At 39.0% G+C, this 27,721-nt stretch overlaps 1 protein-coding gene across 7 annotated transcripts in view; it reads right to left on the reverse strand.

The window, feature by feature from the left end:
* Positions 1-27,721, reverse strand: part of LOC131105461 (CUB and sushi domain-containing protein 3-like) — a 255,318-nt gene that overhangs the window by 205,240 nt on the left and 22,357 nt on the right. For 6 of the 7 annotated variants that reach the window (XM_058053597.1, XM_058053598.1, XM_058053599.1 and 3 more), the window contains exons 2-4: positions 27,254-27,476; positions 10,472-10,584; positions 1,084-1,278 (exon numbers count right to left, since the gene is read on the reverse strand). In XM_058053597.1, the coding sequence (XP_057909580.1) occupies positions 1,084-1,278; positions 10,472-10,584; positions 27,254-27,476 (531 nt within the window). The other variant, XM_058053601.1, reaches the window with a different exon arrangement.

Consider the following 27,721-nt stretch of genomic DNA (forward strand, 5'->3'; position numbering starts at 1 on the left):
CAATACTACAATACTACTGCATCATGTAACACAACATTGCACTAGGTACTATATATCTATCTAGCTACGCACATGCACGCACGTGCGCGCGCACACACGCACACACAGATGGTGACTACCACTACGTTGTATATTAGGCTGATAAATTAACATTAACTTACCAATAACGATGTTTAGCACACTGCAATCTCTAGCATCAGTGGTCTCATCCACAACAACGGAGATTTTTTTCCCCCGGATCTTCTGGAGCACAGAGGAGATGTGTTGCTCAAACACTCGGGGGAGGTGAAGTTGTCGGAGGCTGCTGGCATTTTCAGGCAGCGCTCCTCCCTGTTTGCAGTGCTTCACGAGAAAAGGACGTATTTTTCCCAACTTCTCCAAGGGGATGTCGGCCTCAGCACACATGCTCGCAAAATCCTCGACGAAGTCTTTTCTTCGTCCGCTGACTTGAACGAGGCAGTAACGCATGTCTGTCGGGGCTGCCTGCTAGCGTTAGCGCTATGCGTTTCTTTTTTTTTTTTTTTTTTTTAGATGACTTTTGGATAACAAGTGGTCACCACATGTGTTTTTTCGCTTCCAGTCAACTGAGTGTTGACAGAAAGTACAAAATAACATGTCACCAGATACATAGAAGTCACCTGGGTACTGCTCGGCTCTGTATTTCGGCGTTAGCGTGGTATTGCGCAACTTCTTCGCAGACGGGGGGAGTGCCATGTTTGAAAAAGGGCGGTAGGCAGGTATTGTGTCACATTGATTACCGACCTCCGGGAACGATTCCCCAGGTTTATGTTCCTCTTTCTCATGAAAACAGCATTTCCGCGATATTCCGCATTCAAGATAATTTCCGTTTTTATTGTCCAATTCCGCGATTCCGCGAACGCGGAAATTATAGGGCCCTACTTTAGACATAGTTAAATTGTTTAGCGAGCTAACTAGTTAGCCTCCAATTTATTTATAGTAAATGGAAGAATGACAACATAAGCATGAATAATGTATTAATAATTAGCTCAACCCTTTCAATATGATTGTACAGCATACGTAAATTGCTCCATCAGACTAAATGAATGTGGGATAGAATCTTACCTCTGCAGATTGGCACCGGGAAGTCCCAAACCGACACACCGGCGGCATTCGTGACGCAGGTGAGCAGCGAATGGCCATCCAGGACATAACCCGATATACACCTGTAACGGATTTTTGCCCCTATATTGAACTGTGTTCCATTTAATATGCCTTTCGATGGAACTCCCGGGTTTCCGCAAGAGCTGCTCCTGAGCTCTGAAAAATTGAGACAGAAAAAAAAAAAAGAGTTAAAAAGGATTATGATTACATGATGGTTGCATTGGCTTCATCTCTGAATATTAGAAAAACACCATTTGACTCTTAAAGACAATGTACGTTAGTATGATGCATCATGGGAAAACATAACTAGTGCACTATTTGAATACCAGAGCTTTTCATTTTCAATATTCATCACTGAACAAATGACATCTGTCAGATGGATCTCTTGCCTTTTAGAATTGTGGCGCTCTGCTGTTGTACAATGTTCATTTAAATATCTTTGGATATGGAGACGTGCTGTCATCTGCTCTTATGTGGACTCAACAATGAGTATTTCTTCTGACAAATATTACAAGCTGTGTTAGCATGAAATGGAGTTCAGAAATTCAAAACAGGTGGTTGTCCATCTGGAAAAACTAGAAATAGTTTCTTAAACACATTTACATAATAATAATAATAATAAATAATACATTTTATTTGTATAGCGCTTTTCAGAGTACTCAAAGACGCTTTACAGTGAAGAAAAAAGAAAAAAAATAGAGTTGAGTAAAAAACAGAGTAAAAGATGCATTAAAATACAACATCCATACATTTATGCAGAGCTAAAAACAAGGCTAAAAGCAGGGCGGATTTATTAAAAACTGATTTAAACAGAGGACTGGGAAGTCTGGGCTTCCCTACTGAGACTGCTGCCACCGCGACCCGGACCCGGATAAGCGGAGGAAAATGGATGGATGGATTTAAACAGGTGGGTTTTGAGTTGTTTTTTGAAGGTGGGAAGGTCGGGGCAAGCATGGAGTGAATGGGGCAAAGATTATATTAAACAGATTAAATTAGTAAACTACAGTCATTCAATACCAAAAACTTAGATTTATGTTTTTATAAACCCAAACCCAGCAAAATATTTATACATCTTTTACATATTTTTCAAAGTGAAAGATATGCTTGAAATGTATATTTTCACAAAAAGCTCGTTGTCACGGTCGTTGTCACTGCCTACCATGCAGCAAAATTAAGCCTACACAATGAGCGGAAAAATCCAACCAGCATGTTATATTGTTGTTGTTCGGAACTCAGCTCTTAGTCCCACTCGTCACCGGTGATTCGTGGATAATTAGGAAGTGTTGCCGTTGTGGAGAGCGACGGCGAAACCTGTTGCGTGTCAGGGTCGTTAAATGAAATTTAAAAAGAGCATCAGACTCTGTGTAGCTCTGTTTACTAACAAGATGTTCCTTGCACAATGTCACCTTCGAGCACTTGTTGCAGGTGGATGAGTCTGCATTCATTTAGCATCCGAATGCGGCGCCATTAGCTACTTCCTTTTTCAGTCCACTACTACTATTACTACTGTTTACATCAGCATTGGTGTCATTATAATAACCAGGTTTCAGTGGGGAATGGCTGAAAGTTCCAAAAACGTCCAAAAGACGTCCACCTTTGCGCCAGCGGGGCTCCATAAATGTATCTTCTGAGTGCATGGAGTTTACGTTTCCAAGCATTGGCCAAACTTCCATGCAGCGTGGTGAAAAGCAGCCATTATTTTTGCTGCAAGAACTACTAGGAGGCTGTTCACAGTTGAAAGATGAACATAGAAAAGTAGAGAGATGTCCTGGATGAAAACCTTGTCAAGACTGCTCAACACAACAAATGACCCCAAGCACGCAGCCGAGACAAAAGGGCCACAAAGGAACAACTCCTGGCGTGTCCTTGAATGGCCCGGCAACACAATTGAACATCTCTAGACACAGGTATATCAGCCACTTCCATCCAAGCTGACAGAGCTGGGGAAATGTCACAAAAATAACCCGAGTGTGCAAAACGTGTTGCATCAACCCCCCAGCGCTGACAAAACATTTATTTCATGTGATATTGTATGCTTTTCCATTCTAATTCACTTGTAATTGGGCCGATATTTTTTTTAATCTAATTAATCCGTTTTCTAATTAATTAATCATGATTTGCATCTATGTGTTAAATATTCCCATTTCACTGTATTTTATGATCAAAAACATCAATGACAAGCTGCACGGCGGTCGAGTGGTTAGCGCGCAGATCTCACATCTAGGAAACCCTGGTTCAATTCCACCCTTGGAGTTTGCATGTTCTCCCCATGCATGCATGGATTTTCTCCGGGTACTCCGGTTTCCTCCCACATTCCAAAAACATGCTAGGTTAATTAGCGACTCCAAATTGTCCATAGGTATGAATGTGAGTGTGAATGGTTGTTTGTCTATATGTGCCCTGTGATTGGCTGGCCACCAGTCCAGGGTGTACCCCGCCTCTCGCCTGAAGACAGCTGGGATAGGCTCAAGCACCTCCTGCAACCCTCGTGAGGATAAGCGGTAGAAAATAAATGAGTGATTGAAGATCAATGACAGGACCCAATTCCATACACGTTTGTATGTACTACCAGCTCCAAAATGAAAGTGAAACTTGAAACTGAGAAAGCGTCATTCCAAATAGCACTAGAGATGTGTTTTGTGAGTTGAGTTGAGATGCTCGTGTATGCTGTTGGAATTGCACTGCTGTTGATGTGTTCAGGTCAGAATAAAATTATAAAACAGCGTCAGACTTTGTGTGAGTGGGGAGGGGGCGGAGGGGGGGGGGGCTACACTATGCTTCCATCTGCCGTCATAACAGATGGCTTCATATGATATGTAATTCATGAAATCCATTATTTAATAGTGCAGTTATCATGCTGTTGTTGGGGTAGTACCACTTATAGGGTACATAACCTTATGATTACTGTAATCTCTGGTCTATAGTGCACACCCGCATATAAGCCACAGTCACTAAATTTAAAGCGGAAAAAAATGTACATATATAGGTCTATGATTATATGGCCACGTTTTTTTTTCATCAGAATTCAACATCAGCCACAATCAAAGTTGTCCTCACAGACGCTGTATTACAGGAACACATATTTAACACACTCAAATTTCATTCATTCATTTTCTACCGCTTTTCCTCACGAGGGTTGTGGGGGTGCTGGAGCCGCCAGCCAATCACAGGGCACATATAGACAAACAACCATTCACACTCACATTCATACCTATGGACAATTTGGAGTGGCCAATTAACCTAGCATGTTTTTGGAATGTCAGAGGTAACCGGAGTACCCGGAGAAAACCCACGCATGCACGGGGAGAACATGCAAACTCCACACAGAGATGGCCGAGGGTGGACTTGAACTCTTGTCTCCTAGTTGTGAGGTCTGCACGCTAACCACTCGACTGCCGTGCAGCCTAGACCAAATCATCTTTGCAATAATTATCGTCCACTTCATTTGTCCAATCCACTACTTCCTGAAGATGCACTCTAAGCATCATGGGAAGTGTAGTCCTTTTAGCCATAATTAGCCGCACCACTGATAAGTCGCCATCGTGCCAACCGCTGTTTTCCCTGACTTGGAATATACCAACTACATCAGTTCAAAAGATTTAAGATGATTTAGATCTTCTTTTTTTGACATAATAATTGCTTCACAGCTGTTTTTGTTCTTCAGAGGACTACAGACAGAAAGAAACGGCCTGCTTGTGCAAGCAAATGTTGGACTAAGTCACCCCGGGTCACTAATTAAAAAGTGATAGATGCATCCCAGCTGTAATTATACTAAAGTGACTCATTGCCCTTTGGTGTATTGAAAGTCAGAAGTCATTTCTTAGATTTGAAGTTCATTTGCAGGACGTGGCGCGATCCAAATCATTTGTTGTGGATAAAGTTGGTCGTTGTACAAGCTATACATCAACGACACAGGTTAGCGCCACAAATACTCCTGTTAACCCTTAAATGCATAAGTGGTCAAAAATGACCCGGTCAGGTTGTTTTCTTGAAATATCTTTGTCATTAATTTTTTTTATCATTTCATATTCCAGGTATTCCTCAAAAAACACGTTATTGATATCATGCCATTCACATTTTTAACTTACCTTTTATACATTTTAAGAAATTTTTGTTTTTGTGTTACTACCCCAACCTTCCATAAGTGGGTCAAAAATGACCCGGTCAGGTTGTTTTCTTGAAATATCTTTGTCATGACATTTTTTCATCATTTCATATTCCAAGTATTCCTCAAAAAACACGTTTTTGACATCATGCCATTCGCATTTTTAACTTACCTATTATACAATTTAAGAAATTTTAGTTTTTTGTGTTACTACCCCAACCTTCCATATGTGGGTCAAAAATGACCCGGTCAGGTTGTTTTCTTGAAATATCTTTGTCATTAATTTTTTTTATCATTTCATATTCCAGGTATTCCTCAAAAAACACGTTATTGATATCATGCCATTCACATTTTTAACTTACCTTTTATACATTTTAAGAAATTTTTGTTTTTGTGTTACTACCCCAACCTTCCATAAGTGGGTCAAAAATGACCCAGTCAGGTTGTTTTCTTGAAATATCTTTGTCATTACATTTTTTTATCATTCCATATTCCAGTTATTCCTCAAAAAACACATTTTTGATATCATGCCATTCACATTTTTAACTTACCTTTTATACATTTTAAGAAATTTTTGTTTTTGTGTTACTACCCCAACCTTCCATAAGTGGGTCAAAAATGACCCAGTCAGGTTGTTTTCTTGAAATATGTTTGTCACTAAAAAAATTTATCATTTCATATTCCAGGTATTCCTCAAAAAACATGTTTTTGATATCATGCCATTCGCATTTTTAACTTACTTTTTATACATTTTAAGAATTTTTTGTTTTTGTGTTACTACCCCAACCTTCCATAAGTGGGTCAAAAATGACCTGCATGTATTTTCTATGGAATCCAATAGGAACCTCTGATTATTATCAACTTATCAACTCCTAAATATAATACTAAATATCATACAAGTAATTATTCCTAATCAAAATGGCAAAATTTTTGACCCACTTATGGAAGAGTGTAGGGTCCAGTCACTCGTGCATCTAAGGGTTAATGGAAGCTATGATGCTGGTATGGCTTACAGCACCGGCACCGTGTCTTGCTATTGTCACTGAACAATGAAACCTGAAGACAGCGTGGGATTTTGATACAAAGCATCCTTTTATTCTCACTGCATTGTCAACACTACACTGTCGAAATGAGCAATACATTTTATTTGCGTACTTACGTACTAGCTGCTTTACTCGCTGCTTCCTTTATTTAGTTTGAATAAAGATGATCAAGTTATGGTCAAGACAAGGTTTGAGGGTTGCTTTTCATAAACCAAGTGCTGACATCGAGCATAATGATGATGACTGACAGGTAGGGCGGTATTTACGTATGTTGAACCGTTCCATACATGACTTTACGTTTGGTACAACCCTGTACCGTGTTATTGGCCGAGTAGAGTTCCACATGATGGCTTGACTGAGGGGCGGACCCGTCAACAGAACCCGCCCTGCTCTGTGACGACACAAAAATGCAGTTTTCACCATGTTGGAAAACTTTCCAAACATTGGAAAGTGTCTAAAGGTGTTTGGATGGTTGTTAAATAATCTAATAGCCATGATTTTTATTTCCGTACTTATTTTTGCTTTAGGTTTTATTGATACATATGATCCCATATCATGGGCTCTTGAGTTACAATTAAAAGCTTACGATTAAAACCAAATATCGAATGCTATTTTGGGATTAAACTTAGCATCCACATTGTTTTATCACAGCCAATTAATTACTGGCAGCCTGATTCGGGTCTGACCTGCTGCAAAGCAATTTCATAACTATGATGGCTCTTCCTAATAAAGCAAAATTAGCATATGCTAGCAGTAGAATTTAGTTATTTCGTCTAACTCTTTTTTTTATAAACGATTCCATTTCATCTCCAGAGCCAGGCAGTGTTGTATTAATCCAGTTCACACTGATGAGTGACTTACGTGAACTAGTAATTGAGGTAGTCGGGTGCAGGATTTGTCAGAGCTATTTATTTCTTCTGTGTATCTAACAGTTCCGTCTTTGAAGACGATGGATTTTTGACGAGCACACGAGCGCCACACATTTCCCCACCGGTGCCGACGGTTTGGCTTCCAAGCGGACTGGTTGGCAGGGCAAAAACGACTGACTCAAGTCGTGTTTTTTCATCACAAGGCAAATGAGCTGGAGGTTGTGCATCGTCACAAACAGCTAAATGAAATATTACCAGAGATAAGATGACATTATGTTTTATGTCTAAAAGTGGTATTGGTGAAACGGCACCGAGGTAGGCAGAGACAGGCAAAGAAATATTCTCACTCACAAGTGAAGGCAGCTTTTTACCGATTTAGTCAGAGTTACTGATCACAGCTACCATCTATTGCTCACTTTCAAATATACAGTAAACCTCGGATATATCGGACTCGGATATATCGGAAATTCACTCACAACGGACAGATAAAAAAGAACCAATTTTTCTGTAATGCATTTCCAATAAAAATTCATTGCATATATCGGATTTTTTATAACGGATTTCGCCTATTTCGGACAAAATCTCCAGTCCCGTTCCAATGCATTTCCATGAAATTTCCCTCGCATATATCGGATGGCCGCATCGTGGCGCTCCGATTCGCCGAATCGTGACAGGCCGCTATACGACGTCATTTGCAGCGTTGCCTGCACGTCCAGGTACATTGGAAACATAGTCAAGGAAGTGCCTTTTTACGCATATACCGGATATAAATCCGATATATGCGTAAAACGGACATTTTCCGGTAACAGATTTCGCTTATATCGGACAAAACCAGTGGGCACAATTGAATCCGATATATCCGAGGTTTTCTGTACAACAGACCTTAGAAGTCATCGTTGGTCTGTTTTTGTTCTTTAATAGATAATTTCAGCCATTGCAAGGTCCCTTTAACGGTGAATCTTGGGTTTCAAAAATGGCCGTTTTTGCATCACACCATCGTTGACACGAGACTGGCGGGACGTTGGAGAAATGAGATTCCCATCTGGCGCTGCTCTTGACTGTCCTTCACATGCACACACGTTAAAATCCACTTAATTGCACCCGTGATTCAATAAGCTTGTCCCGTCTACCAGCCTCAGACATTTTTAGTCACATGATGCGGCAGCAGCGACCCTTTAGCAACATAACAAAAAGACGCAGTCGTTTAGTTGTACATACGTATGTACTGTCGTTTGAAATGTTAATAAAGTTTTCCTTTGGTTAAAAAAAAAAAACAGACATCAAAGCAATCTGCTCTCACTCAATCATTGCAATGTATTTCTTTTCGGATTGTACTGCAATATATTATTTTGTATTATTGGTATCTGATATCGACCGCTATGTAATTAAAGCACGAGAAGGTCGATAGAAGGTGCGCTCGTGAAATAAGATGAAGTTAGCCCCGCAATAGGTTGCTGCTGCTGTTGAACATAATGGCGCCACTATTTCACGGGAGGCGCAAGTGGAAGTTTCACTTCCTGCTGAGAATGCTTCTCAAATATTTATGAGTTGCTGCTCCAACACTTGGACATTAACAAATAATGACGAAGTTCATGATAGTTGTGAGCAACCCAGCAGATTGAGGTTCTACTTGACACGCAAGAAGAACAGTTAAATAAAATGACTGAGTGTATAGAATGAATAAAGACTCAGTTTCCCGAAGATGGCACAACCAGGAAAATGAGAGCGCTCTGAGAGGAGACGGAGGAAGAGGAGGTCCTGCACTGGTCGTGTCAGGTGCAGATGGGAGGATGAGCAGAGTGTGAAAATGGAAGAAAAAGGTTCATCATGGCAGTGAGGAGCAGTATGGATTGCGGATGAGGTCAGCCTTCTCGTCCGGCAAACAAACAGATCATTCGCTAGACAACAACAGCGGAATATCTGAAGTACGGAGAAGGAAATATCCGAGGTGGCGGAAAGTTCATTCATTCATTCATTCATTTTCTACCGCTTTTTCCTCACGAGGGTCGCGGAATCTTTGGGCGAGAGGCGGGATACACCCTGGGACTGGTCACCAGCCAATCACAGGGCACATATAGACAAACAACCATTCACACTCACATTCATACCTATGGACAATTTGGAGTCGCTAATTAACCTAGCATGTTTTTGGAATGTGGGAGGAAACCGGAGTACCCGGAGAAAACCCACGCATGCACGGGGAGAACATGCAAAACATGGGAGATCATGCCCGAGAGTGGAATTGAACCCTGGTCTCCTAGCTGTGAGGTCTGTGCGCTAACCACTAGACCGCCGTGCCGCAAGAATGATTTAATTAATTTAAATTAATTTAGCCAGCATGTTTTTGGAATGTGGGAAAAAAACCCACGCATGCACGGGGAGAACATGCAAACTCCACACAGAGATGGCCGAGGGTGGAATTGAACCCTGGTCTCCTAGCTGTGAGGTCTGTGCGCTCACCACTAGACCGCCTTGCCGCCTGTGACGGAAAGTTGAAAACATTAAAAAGTGTATTATGAGAAAAGATTATGAAAAGTATTATGACCGCGGCACGGCGGTCGAGTGGTTAGCGCACAGACCTCACAGCTAGGAGACCAGGGTTCAATTCCACCCTCGGCCATCTCTGTGTGGAGTTTGCATGTTCTCCTCGTGCATGCGTGTTTTTTTTTCCCACATTCCAAAAACATGCTAGGTTAATCGGCGACTCCAAATTATCCAGGTATGAATGTGAGTGTGAATGGTTGTTTGTCTATATGTGCCCCGTGATTGGCTGGCAACCAGTCCAGGGTGGACCCCGCCTCCCGCCCAAAGACAGCTGGGATAGGCTCCAGCACCCCCCACAACCCTCGTGAGGAAAAGCGGTAGAAAATGAATGAACGAATGAGACAGGAAGAGGCGGATTTGCTGGGAATGTGTGAGCAAGATGGTCACGGAAGGATAACTCATATTTAGACAGCTCTCCGCCGCACTCCGCTCAGCTTCGGCACACATAACTTGCTACATCCATTAGTTCAACTAATTCCCTTCGCCATCTGCCGTGCAATTTTCAGATGCACCTCTGGAGCTGGAGAAAAAGTTCAGGACTTGGGGGGGTTGTCACGTTGATTTGGAAAATATCAAATTGACTTCATGGAGGTACCTCATGTTAATATAACTCAACAGTGGGGTTCCTACAGGAAATCAGGTGGAGGAGGTAAGATCACACCCATTCCCGTCCTTCCAAATGATGACCCATTTTTTAAAGCAGACGAAAAAAAATCCTGTTCTTTCTATTGACGACTTTTTTTTCTTTTTCGTGTGATACAAATGGAAGACAAGGATACTGTTCTTACCTTCATAAGATGCTTTAAATCCATGAGCACTTACTGCAAAGTCACTGGTAAGCCTCAGGGAAAAAATTGAGCCTGAACTCGTAACAGGTGAGGGAATGCTAAATCCTGTTAACCTGCGAATCAAAGAAAGACAGTTCAGTACCAGAGCGTGATCGCATTCGCTGCACAATATAACATTTACATTTCCAGCACGGCTCAGTAAAGTATATTAATAATTTCATATCGATATTTCACACCGATCGGTGAAAAAAAAACAATCGCCGTAATAACAGCGACATGCCAACTCTTGTTACGACAACACAAATATGACGTAGGGTTCCCGACACCAGGGAATGCTCTTTGCCGCGGGAATCAACACCAGTTTGGTTTCGGTTTGACAGCTTTTGGCAGACAGTGCTAGTCGATGCCGGTGTGTTTGATCACTCCCTCGGGAAACCAATCGGTGTTTGACTTCTCTGGCATCCTTCTGCGCCTCGCTGTCAACGGATCGCTAGAATTATCTGCTTAACTTCGTCTTTGTCTTAGGACTCCAATCAAACAATGTGGTTAGTTTGGAGCTGGTTTTTGTCCCACGGGGAAGTGGATAATATGTCTGTGAGGTAGATGTAACTTTTTCAAGTGTGTATTGTTGTACATTATGCTAATTATGGCGTGTCTGTTATTTTTTAATAAACTTTATGTATTTGTGAGGCCCTTGGAATTGTGTAATGGCAACCCCGGCCGATAGCACTAAAATAGCGAATTTAAGCTGTAAGTTTTGGAGATATTTACTGCTACAAATGTGGAACGTCTGGATTAAAAAAGGGTGATTTTCGACTTTTGTAAAATATGTTAGAGATGTGTGATGCCTTTGTGTTTCCATGATATGAATCGGAATGTTTTCTATTTATTGTGAGGTCCGGGTTGTTCCAAATTGGCGGAGGAGTGGATGGTGCAACCTTGAAGCCGTCAGAGAGATGAAGCTGTGGAGATGTTCTGAAAGCAGGTGTCCTTTTTGATTGTTTGGCTGATGAATGGGAGGTCTGATGTGTTTATGTTACCGCGTCGTTTCCAAGCGGTGACTGATGCTGCGAGGGGGCGAGCCATTGTTTGAAGTATTGTAGCCGACTTGACAGGTGATGTAGTTCAAAGCCGGGTGCGTCTAATCTTCATTGGGTCTTTGTTTTTTTGTAATGTTGATGGTTTTAAACGTGGTGTTTTATTTTTCGTGTAGAATTGAGATATTGCTGTAATATTTCCGATATCTGATATCACATATTCCCACACTGTGCTCCCTTCCACGGGGTTAAGCGACACTTAAGCAACTGCTTAAACACATCAAGCATTAATGTGCATCTGATTTGTCCGTCTGTGGTACAACGACCCAAAACCACGCTAGAACCCACCCTACTGCTGCGTTATAACAGACTGCTTCATTACGCCATTTCAAATTAGGTACGGGTCCAAACAAATCCATTTGCTTTCACGACGTCGTAAAGAAGATGTGTTGCTGGCCATTCCTCAGCACCACTTGCTGATGTTCTATCGACCTTCTCCAGCTCTAAGTCAGCCCGTGTAGCATGAACGGAACTTGCATGAAATAAAACGTCTCCTTCGCTATTGGCATCTTGTTTCTTTGTGCAGTTCCCTCTTGCTAATTTGGGGGCCATTTGTGTTACCAGCCCTCTGCTCCCAAGTAAGCCAGGTGAATAATGGCCACAGTAGACCAAATGTGTGTGTGTGTGTGTGTGTGTGTGAAGGAGGACAACAGGCTCCTACTGTGACAACAAGGAAGACTACGGTGTATTTACAGCTTCAATAGAGTTTCCAATTACAGCGGCGTTCACAGTGGTGATCCGTGTTGTAAATGATTATTCTTTGTCCCACGTATGTCCCAGCATGCAGGAAAACACCGGAACAGGCATTCGCCATGCAGTACAAGTCTGGAGGTACTTCTTTAGGAAGGTGAAATAATAATAATAATAATAAAGATGAAAATATGAGCTGGGAACCTCATATTACAAATATACAACATAAGGTGGACAGAAATATTTCAGTATCGAACAAAGTAAAATTTGTTCTAAATCAGAAATCACTCCACACTCTTTATTGCTCTCTGGTTCTACCATATCTTTCATTCATTCATTCATTCATTTTCTACCGCTTTTTCCTCACAAAGGTCGCCGGGGTGCTGGAGCCTATCCCAGCTGTCTGTGGCCAGCCAATCACAGGGCACATATAGTAGACAAACAACCATTCACACTCACATTCATACCTATGGACAATTTGGAGTCGCCAATTAACCTAGCATGTTTTTGGAATGTGGGAGGAAACCGGAGTACCCGGAGAAAACCCACGCATGCACGGGGAGAACATGCAAACTCCACACAGCGATGGGCGAGGGTGGAATTGAACCCTGGTCTCCAAGCTGTGAGGTCTGCGCGCTAACCACTAGTCCGCCGTGCCGCCTTAACAATAACTTACTTATTGTGTGGAAATATGGGCTAATAACTACAAAAGCAATCTTCACTCGCTAAATGTACTGCAAAAAAGGTCAGTAAGGATAATTCATAATGCCGCCTACTGAAAACATACTAACTCCTTATTTCTAAAATCACAAATACTTCAACTTGCTGATATAGTTCATCTTCAAACAGCTAAAATAATGCATAAGGCTAAAAATAAGCAATTAGCTAAAAATGTCATCCAATACTTCTCTACAAGAGAGGAGAAATATGATCTCAGGGAAGAAGTACATTTGAAACACTTCTATGCTAGGACTACGTTATGCTAGCCATAGCATTTCAGTATGTGGAATCAAACTATGGAATGGATTGAGTAAGGAAATCAAACAATGCACAATGATGAGCCAATTCAAGAAACAATACAAGCAGTTGATGTTTGCTAAATACAAGGATGAAGAGTCTTGAACCAGTCATGATGTGCTATATATATCACTATATTGACACGCACTATGGTACCCATTATGGCATTGGATGCTCATATCACCGAGTACTTCAGTATGAGGTACATTATTTAAAAAAAAAAAAAAACTTAAACTGTATTATGGAAAGCAGGAAGTGAACAAATGTAACAGTTACTGATTGTAAAAGTAACTGTTACATTGGATGGTCATATCACCTTGTACTTCGGTACAAGGTACATTATTAAAAAAACAACCTTAAACTGTATTATGGAAAGCAGGAAGTGAACAAATGTAACAGTTACTGATTGTAAAAGTAACTGTTACATTGGATGGTCATATCACCTTGTACTTCGGTACGAGGTACATTATTAAAAAAAACAAAAAAACCTTAAACTGTATTATGGAAAGCAGGAAGTGAACAAATGTAACAGTTAGTGATTGTAAAAGTACCAGATGGAGGGGTAGGATTTAATAAGCTTTGCTTCTTCCTACTCCTTTTGGACATGTGGAACTGGGAACTGATTATGGGATGCACTCAATTGTAATCTGATGCATGTTCAAATGAAATAAAACCATTACCATTACCATTACCATAAAACCAAAGGCTTTGACAGACGTGATGCAACCGAAAACTACACCCAGACAGAGGTCGAAAGGAAATAACACATAAGCACCCAGTACGTTTTGTCACTGTTCAATCATTGGATATTTGTGTTGGTCTTATGCTGATGCGGTGTGTGACATCCAACCGCCCACACATAAAATGCACTGCAAGACTCTCAGAATGGTGCAAAGGTTTTTTTTTTTTTTTCTCTCTCTAGTAGCACAAAAAAAAAGCAAATATACACATGCACTATGCATTCCATTTGAAGTTCGGCCAGACAGAATTCACAGAAAAACGAATACTTGACTGAGAAGATGGGGACAAAGAATAGAGCAATCAGTGACTGCACTGAGCACGCTCCGTAGCACCCGCCAGGATGAGTGTAATGCATTAAACACAATACTAAAAAGCACTGACCTGCAATGTAATAACCAAAGATAATGATTTTGTTTGAATTATTTAGTACATTAATCCAAAAGTTATGCAAAGTCATTATAGTGTGCTGCAGGACTGATTACCATGACAACAGGAACAAAAGAACTTATGTGGTACTGGCAGCATGCCATGCAAAAAGAAACAGATGCAGCGTTACCGCACCGTGTGCAGTCATGTGATGAATTAGGCCTGATGAGCGAGAGCCTTTGCACTTAAGTCCCCTTTTTGGACCCGTCTACCAGAAATAAAAGATATTTACTCAAAAAAGCAAAAAATAATTGACAATCTGGACGTCAATCCTAATAACTCAAGTCCGAGAATACAAAATCCATTCATGGGTGGCATCGAACAGCAATGGACTGAGGATATCATGGGGTTCATGTGCTCCAGGTAACGGCATCTATTATTTATCTCAATATATAAATATTCCATACGTACATACATACGAGGGTGCAACAATATTTGTGTTACGGTTCGATACTTTTTCTATACAAAAAAATGCCTTCGGCATGAAAAATCATACCCAGAAACAGCAATTCATGACAAGCTACCTGGAGAACATATGTGTCAATCAAACCTAACCTGAGTAATTGAGACGCATCTCAAAAATCAATACCAATTAATAAAAAACGTTTTTGTGTATGGCATCCCTGACGACCACCAAGTCGATGATGTCATCTTTTAAAAAGAAGGCCGTCCCAAATGTACGTATATCTTCAACAGCAAGAATCCATATGATGTTCATCACGCTTGTCCACAAGCTATGTACTACATCTGTATTTGGTTATGTAGTTCATGAATTATTGATAAGACGGTGGCGTTTTAAAAAAAAGACAACAAACCCTTGGCAAATTCGACACGGACGATATTGTCGCACATCATCGAGCACCCCGAGGTTACATTTACGTTGACGCTGGTTCCAATCGTGAGAGAACATCAGCAGACTTGAGAGGACCGCGAACAACCTCTGGCAAGGCGGCAGCTGTTTAATAATGAAATAATAGAAACACACAGAGGAAGCGGCTCTGCCGTCAGGCGATCACAGAAGACGCCTCGCTCTTATGAGAGATGGAATACCTTCTATATGTTGCTGCTGAATCGTTGGAATAAATCCCCGTTTGTACCTTTTGAGAATATATGAAAATCGTATGCATAAGTAATAGAACCAATGGATTGTTTGAATGTGGGGCTCGGAAGCGATACAAGTAAAATAATAAAAGTAAAGCTTTTTTTAGATGCTTGGTTTATTTGCACCCATGTTTTTACATACAACGAGCCCGGTCATTAGCGTCATGCAAATATTTCCATCACTGCTTCAGTCACTACTTCAAAAACATATTTATTTATTTAACAACTCAATACACTCAATATGATATATTCATATGTGACTTTTACTCATCTGTATATAACATTCATTATTTGTACTAAGACCCATTCATCATTGCACTAAAATTAATGTATATTCTGGTGTCTGCTCCTGTGCAATATTATGTATATATCTTCGATATCTTGTATATATCTTGTATATATCTTGTATATATCTTGGATATCTTGTATATATCTTGTATATATCTTGTTAAACTGTCTTTTTTTTACTTTTTGTATACTTTTTTAACGTAACTATTGCACTGAAAGGAGAATCTTTCCAATATATAATATCCAATATACGTTGTACATCTTGTATAATGACAATAAAAGTCATTCCATTCCATGTTTTTAATACTTGTGGTTTTATTTTGCCCTCCCGTTTTTAATACTTGTGTTTTTCTCACTTTTTTAACACTTGTGGTTTTATTTTGCCCTCAAGTTTTTAATACTTTTTTGTTGTTTTTTGTTGTTTTTTGTTGTTTTTTCTCTTCATTTTTCTTTTTTATTTGTTTTTCCTGTGAAGCAATTTGTGATTCTGAAGAATGGAAAAGTGCATTGTAAATTGACTCAATTTTTCTCACTTTTTAACACTTGTGGTTTTATTTTGCCCTCAAGTTTTTAATACTTTTTTGTTGTTTTTTGTTGTTTTTTTCTCTTCATTTTTCTTTTTTATTTGTTTTTCCTGTGAAGCAATTTGTGATTCTGAAGAATGGAAAAGTGCATTGTAAATTGACTCCATTATTATTATCATGATTACAAGTTAAAGCTACAGCAGGCAAGGCTGAGTCTGCACATACGTAGTAAAGCATTAGCAATTAAACACAACTTCTGTTCAAGTGCTGACTTGAATCAAATACCGCTTGGTGTGATAAAGCAGAATAAGTTGATGATCCTACCGAAGATCCCAAATTAAAAACGCAGCGACGGCACTTGAATGAAAAAATAACCCCTAAAACACAGTAAACTGTACTACAATACTAAAGCAGTACCAGTACGACTTTGCTTACTGGCCAAACTCGGTTGTGTGGTGAGAAAAGCCGACCCGGCATAAAATCTAACTTGCTAAAATCAATACTGCAAAAACAAAAAAGACCAGTGACTAATGTGGTTCCGTTCAGGGCCAGTGAAAAAACCCCTGCAGGTCGGCCTTGATGGCGAATGGGTGATGGATGTGAGGCCGCGGGGGTCAAATGACCTGTAAACAAAAACGATTTGCATAAAATAAATGATTTGCACAGCAGAGAGACGGAGCACGCTTCCTGTCTTCCTCCAAGGCCTGAGCAAGATGGGAACTCGCGACTTGTGCAGTTCTGGGACAAAAGGATCACGACATGGAAGTAAAATGGGATCCGCCGCCCTGCACGGGTGTTATACTCCATCAGGTCAACAGTAGCCGCCGAATGGCTGCGTCTGGCCATGAGGCGGCCATGATTGCCTGAACAGATGTGGGACTTTCTTCCACCTGAACACACTACATCAGCCCGAGAGGTAGCTGCCGCACGTACCGCCATCCCATGATTGAGCCTTGCTATCTCCATGGCACCAAGAGGGAAGAGAGAGAGAGAGAATGGTGCATCTCTTTTTGTCTGTCTCCCTCCTTCCCCGTCACAGTTGCTCTTTCTGTCACTCAAGCTCTCTCACACTTTATTTGTTTCTCCTCTCAAAAGGTTTCTGTAATTTCGTCTTTTGTCTGTTCCTGCCGAAGTCTTTTTTTAGTCTGCCCTTAACCTTGTGCCCTAAAAAAAAAAAAGCGTGAGGATCAAACAGTGGAGATGAGAACATCTGTGACTGGCAGGAAGCAAGAATTGAAGTCAATCTCTTGTGTTTAGTTTATTGTCAGACTCAGAGCCAAATAGTCAGAGCCAAATAAGGCTCATAAGTCAAATGAATGATGGCGTTCCGGACGGCCAATTTGTCAACATTGAGGGAAAAAACCAGCAGGAGATGATTTAAAGACTTCTATGTACTTCCTCTTTAGAATGGCTCCACAACATTTTACTTTCATAATTACAGGAATAAACGTCAAATCTTCTAAGATGCTCAATTTATTCTTTATCGCCCAACAAAAGTCAATCATGAAGTCGGAGGAGTGCTAAAGTATTTTTGCAAAGACTTCACAATACAGTACAGTACAGTACGCATTATGATGCTTCAGTCAAGACACGATAGAGCAGGGGTCCCCAACCACCGGCACCGGTCTAGCCGGAAAACCTTAAGGTGCAAACATTCATTCATTCATTTTCTACCGCTTATCCTCACGAGGGTAGCTAGGGTTGCTGGAGCCTAACCCAGCTCTCTTTGGGCGAGAGGCGGGGTACACCCTGGACTGGTGGCCATTTTAATCTTGCACGATCCCATGATATCATTATCAAATATAATCTCTGCGTATGTGCCATGCTTTGACCACCTCCAAAGACATTAATTAACCATATGTTTAATTAATAATTATAATTTACAACAAACCTTGGATATATCGGACTCGGATATATCGGAAATTCGCTCACGACGGACAGATAAAAAAGAACCAATTTTTCTGTAATGCATTTCCAATAAAAATTCATTGCATATATCGGATTTTTTATAACGGATTTCGCCTATTTCGGACAAAATCTCCAGTCCCGTTCCAATGCATTTCCATTAAATTCCCCTTGCATATATCGGATGGCCGCATCGTGGCACTCCGATTCGCCGAATCGTGACAGGTCGCTATACGACGTCATTTGCAGCGTTTGCAGCGTTGCCTGCGCGTCCAGGTACATTGGAAACATAGTCAAGGAAGTGCCTTTTTATAACGGATAAAATCCCATTTACGCATATACCGGATATAAATCCGATATATGCGTAAAACGGACATTTTCCGGTATACGCATATAACGGATTTCGCTTATATCGGACAAAACCAGTGGGAACAATTGAATCCGATATATCCGAGGTTTACTGTACATACATATCGATATAATACTTTACCACAGTATGTAGTGTTCCATTATCATCTTAAAAAGTCGGAAAAGGAACTAGCAACTATTTTTTTTTAATCCATTTCAGCGCTTTAAATAGCTTTGTTATTTTCCTCCCGTCACACTTTTGGTCTGAAAGTGTCTTCCTCGATAACGCCAGCCCACGTTGCCATGAGAGTCTATTTCCAGGATCTGATGTGTGCCTCCGGGTCTTAAAATGTACACAAGCGAAACGCTAGCTTCAGGACGAGTCGTTTGCTCCGAAACAGATCTCATCGAGTAGAAAACAAGTTGGTCTTAGTTGGTCCATTTTGGACACCATGCAGTAGTCAGGTTCTCACCTCATCATCAACCAACTACCGTGAGGTGTCTCCAAAACATCATGATGGTCTCCATTAAGAATATGTATCCACTCATATGTTGATATGATGACATTTGTGAGAAAAAGATCAGAAAATCCTGCTTTTCTTTATATTATAAATAGAAAGTATGGAGGACCAAAACTGCCAAAATATTACATAAATAAATAAATAAAAGTGGAAATAAAAACAAAAATGAAAAAATATATACATAAATAAATAAATAAAAGCAAAAATAAATACAAAAATAAAAAACAAGATTCAAAAATTAAAAATACATATGAGAGCAGAGTGCTTTTATTTATTTATTGATATGTAATTCTATTTATATATTTATTTTTGTATTTATTTCTACATTTATTTTTGTATTTATTTTTAATTTTTGAATCTTGTTTTTTATTTTTGTATTTATTTTTGCTTTTATTTATTTATTTATGTATATATATTTTTTTATTTTTGTTTTTATTTCCATTTATATTTATTTTTTTGTATTTAATTTTTTGATTTTTTGTTTCATTTTTGTTTTTATTTTCACTTTTATTTATTTATTTATTTATTTATTATTTTGGCAGTTTTGGTCCTCCATAAGAAGACACAGTAGTGGATATTAAATAGGTTTTCATTTATTCATAAATGAAAAATTGTCAGGCAGGATATGACTAGAAAAGAGTGAATGAATTTTTAAGATGAAAAAGAATCGGCATATCCACGATCAGGTGATTAGCGCGGTCCCTAACTGATCCGAGTACACTTTATCTGTGCTCGTCTGTATTCCCTTACATTATCCCGTATGGCGGAGAATGTCAAGTCGGAGCGCTCGGTACTCGGCTGAATTTACAAGGTGGAAGGAAGGAGACACGGATGAGGGATTATGACACTCAAATACCAAGATCACTACCGTGATCTATACGTGTCGCAGTTACTATGACAGCACGCATCGTTTGTTAGTGGGTGTGCCACCACTTTGATTGGGAGCCAAAAATCGATAGAAATTTCAATCCTCTCTGGGGGCCGGCTCCCTTTTTTATTCAACACGTCGTCCGCTGGCAGTGGCGGATGAAGGGACCGGATGAAGGGACCGGATGAAGGCACCGCCTGCTCGGCTGGCTTGACAAGATTTAGTTAGACGATGTACAATGATTAGCCGTAAAATATGCTAATCTAGCAACATCCAGGACAAGAACCGCATCACAAATCCGTCCTTACAATGACAGGAATTCTCATTTTTGATGGGATAAATTCTGCAAATGCTGACCGTTGTTGATTTCTTTCATGTGACTTAATACTACAGTCCCGGTTGGTAACCATAATTCAATTATGACTGAAACTATTGTTTTCAAATGAGAAAAATTGGAGATCAATGCATCGCGATTGGCTTTGGTGGAGGAGTGGCTAGAATATTGATGTGGCAATATATGGCGGCTCTTTTTCTTCTGATATATTATTGATTTTTCATGTCTTAATATTGATTTTTTTTTTTTTTAAAGTGGTGTTTTGGGCCAGTTGTAATTTCCGCAAGGTTGATAGCAACATGCTATAACAAGCTCCAACACATTATCATTGTAATGTAGCATCAACGTAGCGTGGCTAAAATAATAATAACATTCTAATCTGCTGAGCCGCTCCTCTATATTACAAATGCTGGTCTTCATGGCAGCAAATAAACAACATTTCTTACATGTATTTTTATTCATGTCAAATTTCCGCATTAATTATGTTTAATTCATTATAGTCATATTTAGTTTATTTTTATTATGTTAATCTATCGTTTCATATCTGACTTTACAGTTTTTGTATGCAAGTTAACAAGAAGAAACTGATGTTTGGGTTGGTCACCTGTCCAGACACAGTCTCAAGTTCTTGTTTTTTAATGCATAAGATTAGACACATGCAATACAGTAAATAAGTAAATGTCACAAAAAAAGTGGGCTAATAAATTGACACACAAAGACTGCGGATTTCAGAAAATAACAGATGAAATCTCTACACTCTACAAGAAGCAATGAAGTCTGTAAAATTAAATAATTAAAAATAAAAAATCTTACTATAAATTTTACTATAATGATGAAAATGGTAATATTAATGATGATTATAATGATGGTAATAATGATAAAGATTATAACAACAATGATAATAATGATAATAATAATAATAATAATATTACAATGAAAATAATAACAGGGGAAACAAGACAGTGGCATGAACATGATTATATCCTGCAAAAAGGGGTAGGCATTTATAAGCTTTTGCTTCAGCCTACTCCTTTTGGGCTTGTGATCAGATAGTTGAATACAAATGTAAATAATGGAAAGTTATATTTTGATTGATGTAAGAAATGCACTGTAATGATTCACATATTTGCCCAAATAAAGGGAAAAAAATGAAATAAAAGTTGCTTTTGCGTAAATCTAAAAGTTTGAATGCTTTCTGTGCTTGAGTTGTTAGAGAATCACAATCAGAATCAAAATCGCCTTTATTGTCAATATATTGCATACAACGAAATTTGAGTGCAACTCCACGGTGCATTTTGTAGAACGTAAAAATAAAAAATAAAGAGAAAAAATACAAATAAAATAAGGAATAAGAATATAATTATAAAAATCAATGCAGTGATATCATGGGATCGTGCAAGATTAAAATGTGTCAAAATTTGTCATTCAGAGAAAAAAACTGGGGGAACGTGAGGAAGAAACCCGGGGAAGGCGGCCGTCTGACTCGAGTGATTAGTTTAGCAGGGCTCGACAATAACGATGTACCGATGGCCCGGGGCAAGTTAACACAAAATTTGTGTAAAAAAAGTAAATCCAATCAGTGATATTCCCGTCGGGCAAGTAAATCCAATCAGTGATATTCCCGTAGGGCAAGTGCGCTTTGGCGTTTTTTTTGAAAAGCGGTTCTTGTTGGGTGTTGGTAAAACACGGACTGCGTAATTCCGGTGGTAATTTGCAAAGCAATCCTTGCAAATCTTGAAATGGACCAATCAGAATGGTTTATTTAGACCGCGGTCCGCAGTCCGTAGTCCACAGTCCACGTTTTACCCACACCCGTTCTTGTTCGCGATCAACCAATCAGCGATCGTTTTACTAGGAAAACATCTATCATGGCGTCCCTGCCAACATGGTTTAATTCTTCAACAACTTGTGAAGGAAACAGCAAAAAGTGATGAAGCAGTGCCTCCTAAACAAGTATTTTATTAGCGGCAGCAAATCACATGATGGCAAAGGTGAGTGAATCACATTGTTGTGACAATTTGAAGTGGTCACAATGAAACACCACCCATTAGATCCAATACCAAGTGCTGATTTTGCACAAGATACAAAAATGTAGCGGTTGCCCAATAGTGTTTACCCAATAACTTGTGTTGTCATTTGTTATTTAATAAGCACAATGTTCATTCAATCATGAATGTACTTTTATTTATCAAGGCAAAGTGCCTAGAAGTCTCTTGACAATCCAGATTTTTCCATGCAACGTCATGATCTATGTAGGAAAACAACCACAAGAAATGATCATCATTTCATCTTTATTTGAGATTCTCGTGTGATGCCACAAAAATTACGTGATATCATTATGGCGGTCTTTTCATTTTACATGGGGCGAGTTGGGGCAAGTAGTTCTCACCTTACGGATTCCCCATGAGCAAGTCATTTTTGTTTTGAATGTAGCGCCCTGGTTAGGAGACATAAAATTATTTTTTAATTATTGTTGAAAAACTGCGATAGAATGAAGGAGCGATGTCTCAAGCGACGTCTGTACTTAAACATGGCCGACGATGTGCACGCCATCATTTCAGCTCGTCAATCAAAAAAGCTATTTCATTTTGAAAAGATGTCTCTCTCACGCAGCAACAACATGACCTCAAGAAACTTTCCAGGAGTTGCATGATCGACCTGCACCATGTCTGCCAATGTAGTAGCGGATGGCTTCAAGCCTTCATGGTGCGGTTCTTTAAAACAACCCAAATATTGACATACTGCGGGGCGGCGTTCCGCTAAACTAGTAGCGCTCGCCGTCTCACGCGGATACAAAGATGGATCGGAAGCATCTCACAACACATCTCATCTCGGAAAGAGAGCTGGGATGGAATTCACGTCTGATGACCTGCAGCCCGTGAAGCCGCCCGGAGACAAAATTGCCCATCGAGAGGCTGAAGATGGTCTTTTGGAATAGTTTGATCCATCTTTACAAATTAAGGCGGATTGAATGTTGCGGACACTTTACATACCAACGCAGTACAGTTACATAACAGCACTTTTCAAAACATCCACTCGAATCGCTAAAACCACCTGCAGACCCGTGAGACGGCTTCAATAAAGCAGAACATTATAATCCTCATAAAAAAGGATTTATTGTACGGCTGCTTGACTAAACGGACTTTCAGAGACGTGAAGATGAATATTTGCCAAAGGGTCACAGGCGTGTTATTCCGGCACGTTTACAAAGGTAATGAGGCCGGCCGGCTCATAAGCCACAGCAGCCATTTTATTTTCGTACATTTGGCGAATCAAGCCAGCTTTCATTTGCAGATCCGTAATCTAGACCAGGGGTGGGCAAACCACAGCCCGGGGGCCACATCCGGCCCGCCTGTTTTTTCCAAAGTATTTCATTTAAACTCAACACATAACCTGGCATCGTGGCTTGGGCCAACTTTTTGATGGTTGAGGTAGCTGCTTTATCAATTTCGTTATTTGATGTGGTCTGTTGTTTACAAAATACTCCTGGAAAAAGGAGCACAAGCACAATAATAATAATAATAATAATAATAATAATAATAATAATAATAATAATAATAATAATAATAATAATAATAATAATAATAATAATAATAATAATAATAATAATAATAATAATAATAATAATAATAATAATAGTAATAATAATAATAATAATAATAATAATAATGATAACAACAATAATAATAATAATAATAATAATAATGTTGTCAATAATGATAATAATACTACTATTATATTATTATTGTTGTTAATAATATTAATATAATAATGGTAGTAATATTATTATTATTATTAACAAAATAATAATAATAATAATATAACATTACTATAACTAATAATAATAATAATTCTAATAAAAATAACAATAATAATAATAATAATAATAATAATAATAATGTTGTCAATAATGATAATAATACTACTATTATATTAATATTGTTGTTAATAATATTAATATAATAATGGTAGTAATATTATTATTATTATTAACAAAATAATAATAATAATAATATAACATTACTATAACTAATAATAATAATTCTAATAAAAATAACAATAATAATAATAATAACAACAACAATAATAATAATAATGTTGTCAATAATGATAATAATACTACTATTATATTAATATTGTTGTTAATAATATTAATATAATAATGGTAGTAATATTATTATTATTAACAAAATAATAATAATAATATAACATTACTATAACTAATAATAATAATAATTCTAATAAAAATAACAATAATAATAATACATTTATAACACACTTTACATCAAATAAATGATTTCAAAGTGCACATATAGCAGATTGCATGACACTTTTACATGTAAAATATGTGTAAAAATATAGGTGTAAAAATGGACTGTTACGTGTAAAATACTACATAATCCCCCCCCGTCAATTTTGTTAAATTAATGCGGCCCGCGAGTCAAAAAGTTTGCCCACCCCTGATCTAGACGGTCAACCCTGAAATTGAGAGTAAACCTTTATTCTTAAACCAGGGAATACAAAGAATGGTCCCAAAGAGTAACTGACCAATCACGTTCATGCTACTCATTCAGGTTGTTCCAAACATTGAACAAAATGGCCATCGACCCTCCTGTTGACAATCGCTGTTTGACAATTTTAGACCGATTTTTCTCCAAGTCAGCTGGGATAGGCTCCAGCATACCCACAACCCTAGCGAGGATAAGCGGATTACAAGAACAGTTGTTCCAAACAAATTTCTTCTTATCCACCTGCACTGCAGACGAGAACGTTTCATGAGCAGTAAGAGTCGACCTCAGAATTCTCGAAAAAAAAAAAAAGCTCAAGGAAACGGTGCCAATGTTATTTTTCCGAGTCAACTTCTGCGATTCAACTTGAGTGAAAGGGGGCCGAGGTCACATGCTAATATATTTGAAGAAGCGCTGCGCTGCCAAAAGTGGCCTGCGAGGAGATTCATTCAAGAGCTGAATCACTGTTGATACTTCAGCGTCGCATCACTTCAGGTACTTGAAAAAAATGCAGTTTTCAAGGTCAGACTTTTCATACATTTGTCCTACGTTTTTTCTCATAGCGTAGCTTTCAAAATATTCAGACAATTTAGGATCCCTTTTGGTTTCTGCAGTTTGTCCATCAGTTCATTTTGATCATAAAATGTCCATTTGTGTGTTTCAAATATACGACAAACATTTACTTCAAATCACACATCATATGTGATTTAAATACTGCAGAGGTCATTATTTTTGATTGTAGCAATGTTTTATTTCTTTTATTTCTTCTATCCACAATTTGAAACAAAAACTTAAAGTAAACTAAGCTGACGTGAGAAAAGTCTAAAGTCATTTGGGAAACTTGTTCCGTAACATACACTCAACAACTATTTAAAAATGCATATTTTTTATTTTGTATTTTTTTGGCTAGTAAGCAAAAGAAAAAATGCATATTTCTTTTAAGTATAATTTGTTTGCACCTGGGCTGCACGGTGAGTGGTTAGCGTGCAGACCTCACAACGAAGGGACCAGGGTTCAATTCCACTCTCGGCCATCCCTGTGTGGAGTTTGCATGTTCTCCCCGTGCATGCGTGGGTTTTCTCTGGGTACTTCCTCCCACATTCCAAAAACATGCTAGGTTAATTGGTGACTCCAAATTATCCATAGGTATGAATGTGAGTGTGAATGGTTGTTTGTCTATATTTGCCCTGTGATTGGCTGGCCACCAGTCCAGGGTGTGACGCTGGGATGGGCTCCAGCACCCCCATGGAAAAGCGGTCGAAAATAAATGAATGAATGTTGCAAGGTTTAAACGTTCACACCAATGCTAGTAATGACTCACATTTAACAGTTTAATTCATGCAAGTCAGATGATTCAGCCAAATGTTACGATTATTTACAATTATCGGCATTAATTACAAACAAATGGGTAGGCTTGCAAGGTGAGACCTCGACCTGAAGAAGTTCCTCTTGAAGTTTTTAAAGATGATTGTATTGCATAACACAGTACATACATACAGTACATCCAATCAATAAACATTAGCTAGAATGTTACATTTGTTCGGTCATTCTTTTTCGATGCCACTTGTCCTCATTAAGGTCGTTAGCGGGTATGCTGGAGCCAGCTGACTTTTGGGTGAGAGGCCAGCCAATCACAGGGACACGCTCACAGTCATATGATTTTAGAGTCTCCGATTCACTCTCGTTAAATCCAAGGCTCGGGCCGAAATGACGATACATTTGGGATAAGTTTCGAGAACATATGACATCATAGTAGCAAACATTCATCCCTGCAATTGGCTTGAATGCAGTGACAGCACACATCAAAAGTACAGTTGTTTTTGTGTTGTTGTTTTTTACGTAAATATGACTTCCCTGTACAAATGAAGGTATTGAACAATGGTCGTGCCGATCTATTGTAAAGGCATCAAGGTGAGCACAATAATTCATTCAGACAGACTGTCAAATTACATAGAGGGACAAATGTTCTCACAGTTGTCAGTTTTGGTGAGAATGCTGAGAGCACCGAGAGCGGATAATTGTCTTGTCAGAGTCTGAGGTAAACAAGGAAAAATCGTTGTTTGATTTCCATGTATTTGTCCTCTACCTTTGTCTCCTCCAGTGAAGCATTTCAATAAAGGACGATGGCTCTTCAGCTGACCCGCACATCCCCGAAGCCAACATCGAATGCTCATTCGGAAATAAATGTGGGAGATTCTGTGTGTTCGGGTCGATGGGTTTCTTCCCTTTGGAATGTGAATACTATTTCAAGTGTGCTGTGTGACTGCTGGGAATTATAGCAGTAAAACAATGTATTTTTAAGTAATATTCATTCCTAAAAGCGCTCCTAATTATCATTCAGATAAGAATGCCAAATGTCTATTACATCACTTTAACATGCAAACAAAGTAATAAGCAACGGAAAGCGTCCTTACCTCGATCTGAAGTTGGCTGGGTGCGGGTGCCCATCATACAAAGATAAAAAGTCATATTCTTCCTCCACAGCAAAAGACTGAAAAACTATATGAATCCTGTTGCCCTCCTCTGCAACGATCACCCAAGTACAGTTTGCTCCATTGGGGTAACCGTATGGAAACCCCGGGCTTTCTATCGTCCCGTTCCTTCCCTTTAAAGTGCCTCCACAGGTATGGATGAAACCTGAAAAGGAAGAAAAAAACATTAAATGGATACGATGAAGGCGATGACTCATTTGTACAAAACAGTCGTCATCACGTTGAACAGAAGAGAGGACTATTTTTTCTTGACCATGAGACACAGATTGGGCCTATGAGACGAGACAAGGTGGTTTATCCACTTTTCTGACCTATTAATGTTGTTAGAATGGTGCATTCTCGTGTTAAACAATGGCAAAGTTTCAGATAGAATTACGGATAAATTAATAA

The sequence above is a fragment of the Doryrhamphus excisus genome, chromosome 17, assembly GCF_030265055.1.
Source record: "Doryrhamphus excisus isolate RoL2022-K1 chromosome 17, RoL_Dexc_1.0, whole genome shotgun sequence".
Taxonomy (NCBI): Eukaryota; Metazoa; Chordata; class Actinopteri; order Syngnathiformes; family Syngnathidae; genus Doryrhamphus; species Doryrhamphus excisus.